Source organism: Haliotis asinina, chromosome 8 (genome assembly GCF_037392515.1).
Source record: "Haliotis asinina isolate JCU_RB_2024 chromosome 8, JCU_Hal_asi_v2, whole genome shotgun sequence".
Taxonomy (NCBI): domain Eukaryota; kingdom Metazoa; phylum Mollusca; class Gastropoda; order Lepetellida; family Haliotidae; genus Haliotis; species Haliotis asinina.
The window spans coordinates 26,100,847-26,109,437 of record NC_090287.1 but is presented as its reverse complement, the minus strand read 5'-3'; the positions used below and the strand labels follow the sequence as shown (position 1 = coordinate 26,109,437).

The window sequence follows — 8,591 nt, the reverse complement described above, 5'->3', positions numbered from 1 at the left end:
ATAGCTCAAATCCATCGTTTTCGGTACCTGGGCGATGTATTATGTCATACTCCAATAGCTCAAATCCATCGTTTTCGGTACCTGGGCGATGTAGTGGCCTTTTACGACAAGCATGGGCTGCTTAAGACAATTATAACCCGAAGATCTCCATAGGTCCTTTTTGCAACTTTGTGATAACGTAGTAGGTTTAATTGGAATCTATCTAATAACCTGTTTACTGAGTGAATGGAAATATGATTTCGAAGTTTTAAAAATATTTTAAAAAGTATTTCCACCCTGGTATCGAGTATCCAGAAAGCAAAACATACATATACACATACAAATACACAAAAATGTCAAACTGCGTGTTCTGAAATGTATGAAATGTTTAATATACAAATTTGGCAAAGACATGGGTCACGTAACATATATTGGTGTATAAGATACATTTGAATACAGTCTCTGTATCAGGACTCGTTTGGATGACTGTCACGGAAACTTATCACGTTAAAGGAAAGGCTTGCTAAATATTTGGAAAACATATACCTGATAGATGATGAATGATTGAAGGATGATTGAGACAATCGCAAGACAGACAATAAGTCCTCCTCAGAGCCTGTCATGAATGATACATATTACGAAGTAAATTTGTGCAACCTGTGAACTCATTGCACCCCATGCAGTGGTAATGCACACTTCATACAACGAACCTAGGATAATATGGCATGTTGGCGATTATTTGGAGAAGCTGTCCTGTAAGGTCCTGCACGGCGTCATTAAACATACGGCAGGTTCAAAGACTTTAATATATACGCAAACTGAGTAAAGAGGAGATCCGTGCAAATTTAGTCTAAAAGCATGGTGTTTTGTGCCTTGAAATTCGTCATGCGGAGATCTTGTCTTCAGTTACTAGGATACGGAGATTATGGGTTCGAATCTCAAATTCCCTGGGTATTCACGAGCCATGCTTGTGGGATTCACCACCGATAACGTTTACTACTGGGATCCCATTGACTGCAGCCTAGTTCTCGGGTTCTGTTGCGCCTGCACCTGCGCCCAACGCTACGGAACTAGGCTGGGACCGGGGTCAGCATCGGAGCGTTAGCGCAGGAGCAACAGACCTCGTCAACCAGTCTGCCCAAAGCCTGTTTCTCCCACAACCGACATGCAGACTGAAATACTGTAAATGGCATTAATTCTAATCATTCACTCATTCTCTTTGGACTAGTGACCTTAACAGTAAATGTTACAGGTATTGTTACAAATGACATGAACATGTATGGCCCATCACCAATACCCGGTGATTATGATTATCAGTATTACATTCATTATTGTCCTCATCAATTGAGAGTCATTGGGACTATCACACTTTATGTTGAAGATGACACTGACTCACATAAACATCGAATCACCAATCAGTGCCCTGTTTCCAGTAGAACAACGAGTACACACAGTAGCAAAGTCTGTAAGGCGTGTCCAGGAACTACGGCACTGTTTGGCCGCACCTCGGCAGGTGGTCCGGGGAAAGGCGTGAAGCTGATTGGTTGACACGACACTGGAGTGTGTGGCAGCAACTTCCACGGCTGGAACATCATGTTAAGTTCGTACAACAAGGCCCCCATTGTCCAGTCTGAAACATGTCATACACAGTTAGGTTGGAAGGATGCTTACATGATGATGTTGTACACAATACAGAGTAAAATTCTAGCCTGGACAATACTCACTTTCATGTACATCTAGTGGCAGTTAAAAGGTTGCTCACTCACATTTCACATGTGGATTAAATTGAATGAAGACTTTTGAACAAACTGACTTGCCTTTGAATGCGTTTGTGATGGGTTAAGTAGTGAACTAGCTTGGTTTTACGCCGCTTTTAGCAAAATGTCAGCAATATCACGGTGAGGAACACCAGAAAAGGGCTTCATTCATTCAACCAGGGTGTTCGGCGTGACGAGCGATAGCACATGGGTAGGGTAGTGCACACTCTCCTTTTAATAATATCATCACCATTTGACAGTGGCTGTGGTATAACTGCCACTAGATGGAAACCACTAATGTGGACTGTGGACTTCAGGCTTGTGTATTTTTCGCTTTTTAATCTGAAAAAAGAAATAATTATTGAAAATAATAAACTGAAAAAAACTACTTACCAATTCTATTTCCCAGAATTTTATTTTCGACTACGATGTTACTTGTCTGAGGATCGAACTGGTAGGACTCCTGCAGCAGGAGCGGTATGTACAAGCCCATGAGACACTCTACAGAGGCGAACCTGGCCTTCACAGAATATTCGGCCATGGCGTCCTCGAAACTCTGCAACAAAATCACGTTACTGGCTGACGTTACCATCTATTCAACAAACCCATGAAGCTGTAAACAAACAACAGATCTCTGGAAACCTCCAGGTCCATTTACACCATGACCCTTCCAAGATCACAAATATAAAATACTACTGAGGCCACAACATCCTAGTTTTTTTATGAACAGGTTAATACTTAAACCATAAAGGTAACAACCTCCATAAAAAGTACCACTCGTTCATAAACAATTTGTTGCAGTTAATATAACATAAGCAGACAGAGGCAGTTTATGAGATAGCGGCTGCCAGATGAGTGGTACCTTTAGCCATAGTTCATCTTAATGAGAGAATGAAGTCAGTAGGATCGGTATCTTTGGAGTGAGTGAGTTTAGTTTTACGCTGCACTCTGCAATATTCCAGCTATATGGAGGCGGTCTGTAAATAATCGAGTCTGGACCAGACAATCCAGTGACCAACAACATGAGCAACGATCTGCGCAACGTTAGTCGCCTCTTACGACAAGCACAGTCGCCTTTTATGACAAGCATAGTCGCCTTTTATGACAAGCATAGTCGCCTTTTATGACAAGCATGGGTTGCTGAAGGCCTATTCTACCCCGGGACCTTCACTGGTCAGTGTCTTTGGATATTCCCTTGAAATCTCCACGTGAAAGTCAAACAAAAATATTCCAGCAAGGGACTAGACAAGCCAGTCACTGACGCTATAAACTGTTCACTACTCGTCATCAATCATCGATCCTGACAACCGATCTGATGTACAGGTTGGGTGCTGAAGGCCTCCTTAAACGTGACAGCAATTGAGAAACTGATTATGATTTTACGCCATTTTCAGCAATATTCCAGCAACATCACGACAGGGGACACCAGCAATGGTTTTCACTCATTGTGCCCATGTGGCGAATCAAACCTTAGGCGTGACCATTGAGCTACCCCACCGACCCTTTAACGATGCAGAAAAGTTATTGTCGTCAGTTTCGTGTGGTCTTCTCTACATCTTGATTCTTTGTAGTCCGATAACAAATAGGTCATTTGCAGTGTTGTGAATTTAGAAAGTCATTATGAGTTTTGCTCCCTGCATGGGTGTGCGAGTGAGCATGGTTTATGTCGCTCTGCCTCATTCGGCAATATTCCAGTATCAACAGCGTGAGCGTCTACCTATGCAGGTGGGATACGATGACTTGCGGACGACCAAGACAGCGATCCTGACCACACGTCACGTTAAGCCACCTCTTACGACAAGCATGGCTTGCTTGAAAACCAACTCTAACCCGGATCTTCTCCATCACAGGGACGGTGGAGTAGCCTCATGGTTCAGGCGTTCGTCATGCCGAAGTCTCGGGTTCGATTCCTCACATAGTTAGAATGTGTGAAGCCTGTTTCTGGTGTCCCCCGCCGTGACAGCGCTGGAATAATTCTAATACTCATTCACTCTAAATCACGTCTGTGTGAATTACCTTCTGACAGTAGATAATAGACGCATCCCTGAGATGAGTAATATTCAGATGTTTGTCCGCATCTAAAGACCCCATAGTGTTGGGTGTGTAGACAAATCCTTGGGTGGCGTAGAAGAGCATGTTCCCAATACTTGGCTGGTACACAGAACCTATAGCACAGGGCTTCGGGTAACACCGGTCATCCGGGGCCCTCGACAACAGCTGACGTAATATTTGTATACATTTACTTGGTTCACTTGTTCCTTGAAACTTTAATGGCTGCCCGGAATCTGAGGTCCCGTTAATATCATCTCCTGGAAACAAATCATACTAATGCATTACGTACATTCTCTGAGAGTGTGATATAGAAAACCTTGGATCCTTTGTCTATAACCGATCATTTAAAACCTGAATGAGTGAGTGAGGTACGCCGCTTTTAGCAATATTCTAGTAATATCACAGAAATATTCTTCAATCTTTGTACCTGTGTGGGCAATCGAAACCGGATCTTCAGCGTGACGTTTGGACGCTTTAACCATTAGGCTACCCCATCGCCCATCACAAACTGAATTCTTAATGGACAATTTAACAGCAGTTGACGAAGATGGAACTTTTCCCCATTTCATTTCTCTTTATGATGCAAACAATTACAATCTATTATTGGGCCTTATTGTTGAAACATTTGAAACACCCTGGTTGTGATAAACACCCGATTAATAAGACGAACGGTTCATGCTCCTAATGGTAACATAAGAAAATATCAAAAATATGATTGTAACGCAAGGTTTACATGGTGATTATATATGTATATACAATCACTGTTGTGTAATATATACCATCTAAATATACTGAACAACAAAAGTGTAGCACAGTTTTGGAAATTACCTTTAATTTTCAACTTGATGCTATAATTCATTACGCAGTGGATTAGAGTGACCACATGACCACGCAATGGAAGTGTCAAAAGGCGTGTTTAATCCAGGTAGTCAAGTTGACGTTACACATTGTAGGGTAGGTGTGAACCTTCCAAATGACAGAAACGAGTAACATCGTGTATGGGCTGCGTGAATGACGGCTGAGCGCTGCGCAGTGAGCCTTCCTCCGACTACAGCCAAGTCTATTTTCCCGTTCAAGTGGATACAGCCCACATCATCACGCTACTAACCCTTAGCTGGCCCGTTCAAAGACGTTGGTGGCGTCATACATTCCACGTCTACTCCGCCATACCCAAGCTCTACCGTCCGCAAACTCCACACAGAAACGTGATTCATCACTGAATAACGTTTGGTCCTACTGCTGTTGCCACCGTTGGTGAATCTGCGCCCACCTCAGTCGTTCATTCAAATGACGCGGGTCACCTACCTGTTGCTTGCTGCAGCTCGTTGGCCAGACGTGCGTCGCTTGTTCACGTACGCGTGTGTCGTCGTGATGACGTCACAATGTGGCGGTCTTGACGTGGTGTAGGAGGAGGAGGCCTTCCTAACCATAGTAGCTCTAACTTGGCCAGTTTGTTGGACCCGTTGCCACAGACGAATAATTGTGCTGTAATGCACATAGAAGTGCCTGGCGACGTATCTTACTCGCTGGTCAGCACGTGGTCGTCCGAGTGTTTCACTACGTCGATTTTCTGGCAGTCCAGACCTTCGACCCATGCTTCGAACTGAACAATTCTTGGCGGTTTCTGTACTCTGTTATCCCAGTGTGTCTTGTCAGCCCTTTTATACATCCCAGTTTGCATGCTTTTTCTGCAGATAAACACATAAACACGATATGCACGTGCACCATCCTAGTTTTCACAAACGTCCAACTGCCGAGTGAACTTTGATGGCACTCAGGTGAGTCACCACGTGTTCACCTTTGGGTCAAATTTCAGCATTTTGTTTTATATCATTCTTGTGTACATGAATGTTATAAAAATGTGCTAAACTTTTGTTGTTCAGTATATTTACCAAAGCAAAAACGCTGTCAAAGGCAAAATAATTATCTCATTATATCATGATTTCATTAATGAGAATAGGTTGTCTCTTTAAGAGACTGGCGTCCGTTCACTGTCCGCTTATCCAGGCTGGTCTGTGCCAAGACTGGGCAACCACACATCCATGGACATCAGTGCAGCCTTCTACTGTACATGTTAACATGACCTCTAGCTGGAAATAAGTGAGTGGTAATTGTGAGGTCACCAATCTTCCATCTGCATATTGAACCCCAACCCAGACCACCACTCCTACCCACCCCCATCACCTCCCCCCACGCCCGCCCTGGGTCAAACTTCTGTGATAAAAGCAGATGTAATTTTAACAAAGGCTGTATGGTATCATGGCTTCTCATGATCACACCCGACAATGCGTACACGCTCTTAAAGTTATGACCTTTTAACCGCTATATTTGTCAAACATACAACCTTTCTGAAAATACGGATAATTTGCAGATCACCCGAGGAGCTTGTACAGAGAGCGGTATAAGACTATATGTGTGTTTTGATAGCCTTGGGAGGGTTAACAGAGAGCAAGTCACAAATCACCAAGATCTAAAATCAACACTTCGCCAGGCCTGACATTTGATGAAACACATAACATGAACTTTGAAATTCTCCAGGAGTTGAAATCCCCTTCGCTCAACCGCAAAACACGTGTGTTTTGGGTTGGAAGTCAGATGGCGATAGTTTATACAAGTATACAAACTTGATACACTGGCGTGGTAACGAGCCCAAAGCAAAGGGTGAAAGGAAAGGTCGATTTGAAGTCTTAATATAAACTGGAAAGGTTAATATTCTGTATAATTAGTATAAATGATTTATTGGGTGACGTTGTGTTGGATATTCGGTGCCTTCATCCAGTGTAGGTCTGGACGTTGTGACCCGTAGGTGTTGGGACCTACATTGTATCAATATTTAATTAGCATAAGCTGATCATAAACGTTTAACAGCTATTTGAATTTCGATTAATCTGTCATTCTGAAACAAAAAAAATCCAGAAATCCCATGCAAATCTAGATTATGTGGCAAGTACAGATTTCCACAGTTTCAGGAAAATGAAAAAGGTTTCTGGGATAAGGTTTTATTCCGACACAAACGTAAATTCGACTTATCAAAGTTTGACTGACACTGTTTGATTGTACTTGGAGTGTCATTTGACCTGAGCCTAGTTCTGTTTAAATGAAGCTCTGGGAAGTTTTCAAGTAATTTAGAAATCAACTTTTTTATCTGTGAGCAATAATGTGGCTGTAATGTATTATAACGGGGAGCTCCCCTTCCATACCGCGAATATAATTTTTTGTTGGTGCTGATCTTTGCCACGGGTACTTCCGCTCTATCACAAGAATGTAAGGGAAAGTGTTACAGGATGTTGAAATGCTTTCCAAAACAAGAAAGGGTTGTTTTGGTAAGTATTTCCCTATAAATCAAATATAATCCTCTGCCATACATCCTCCATCATGTGATTTCACCCACAAACTTTACTTCTTACACTAGCTTATGCTGACTCGGAATCGATTACTAGACTTTGCTTCCAGCGGAGGTTTCTTATGCCAATGAAAAGTGTTTCAATTCCTATGAATCCTATCAGACTATATCTGTGTCAGTCTTAAATACATGACTTCGGTCCAGTATCTACCAAGCGTTAACACCTACATGTTTATCGTTTTCCCCAAACCCGCTTTTGGAACAAGAACGGAGAACATAACGGTTGTCTCATAGATCCCTGTACCACCTTATTTTTCCATCTGTCTATCCCTCCATGCAATGCTAAGGCCCTAAATAAAGTAAGGCGAGATTCCCCCGGGTTCAGGTATCCTTAATCTCCCAACACACTGGGGCTCCTTTTTAATTCAAATGGGTTTATCCGTTGTTATAAAATATATATATATAATCAGTATTAGGCTACCCACGACCACTGTGCCGGTCACATCCTCTTTAACTAGTCAGCGTCTCATAGTGTTTGACGTGACGTATTACGTGCTGGCTAGCCATCGTCCCCGTCGTGCGCGGCCGGTGATGATGAAAACGTTGGTTTTAGATGAATAACTTTGCACAGCTGAAAACATTTACTGACTCACTTAAATGTGTTTCTCGTTTAGGAAAAGTCGTTAACACATTTCTGTAGTTTGTACGTTCTCTGTCACACTCACACTAGGGCACCAGTAATTCTCAGTCAAACATAAATAGTAATTTCACATGGATTAATCAATAAAGAATGAGTTTAGTTTTACGCCGCACTCAACAGTATTCAAGCTATAGGGCGGCGGTTGGTAAATAATCGAGTCTGAACCAGACAATCCAGTGATCAACAGCATAAGCATCGAACTGAACAATTGGGATACGGTGACGTATCGATCCCGTTAGTCGCCTCTAACCAGTGCTATTCAGTGTCTTGGCAAGATTTGTGGATCTGTCAGTGGGTAAACATATGCTCTATTAAGTACACTGCTGACCCGGAAAATCGCCCCAAAAGGACATAGGTTTGTTCAATACGTTTTTCAATGGTACTGAACATGTCACCCAAAACTTCTCCAGCATCTCTTACTTACCTATAAGCCTGCATGGATGGTCAATGGTTTGAGACTGCGGGCTTCTCGCCATTAGAATGTTCTTCACTCGCTCTTCTATATAGTTGGATCCGAAGAACAAGTAACTGTGGGCGTATAGGTCGAACCGGCGTCCCCCAAGGAAGATCTGGAACTCTCCCGCATACAAAGGGGTGGATGGTATGAAGGCGATCTGGGTCGATCCCCCACCCATCTCCAACAAACCCAAAGACTCGTTCATTGGCCTGTGAATGTAACAAGTGTAATCATATTTGAGGACATTCACTGTGTGATTGGTTAGGTGGCAGTTACTGTTACCACTGGTTGAAAATCATGAAG

At 42.7% G+C, this 8,591-nt stretch overlaps 1 protein-coding gene across 6 annotated transcripts in view; it reads right to left on the bottom strand.

Moving 5' to 3' along the window:
- Positions 1-350: 350 nt before the first annotated feature.
- LOC137294187 (ectonucleoside triphosphate diphosphohydrolase 8-like) overlaps positions 351-8,591 on the bottom strand; it is a 48,762-nt gene continuing 40,521 nt past the window's right edge. For 4 of the 6 annotated variants that reach the window (XM_067825183.1, XM_067825180.1, XM_067825182.1 and 1 more), the window contains 4 exons: positions 8,256-8,497; positions 3,753-4,045; positions 2,130-2,292; positions 351-1,609 (listed from right to left, as the gene is read on the bottom strand). In XM_067825183.1, the coding sequence (XP_067681284.1) occupies positions 1,395-1,609; positions 2,130-2,292; positions 3,753-4,045; positions 8,256-8,497 (913 nt within the window). In that variant the 3' untranslated portion in view covers positions 351-1,394. The remainder of the gene's footprint in view (positions 1,610-2,129; positions 2,293-3,752; positions 4,046-8,255; positions 8,498-8,591) is intronic. The other 2 variants (XM_067825185.1, XM_067825184.1) reach the window with 1 other exon arrangement.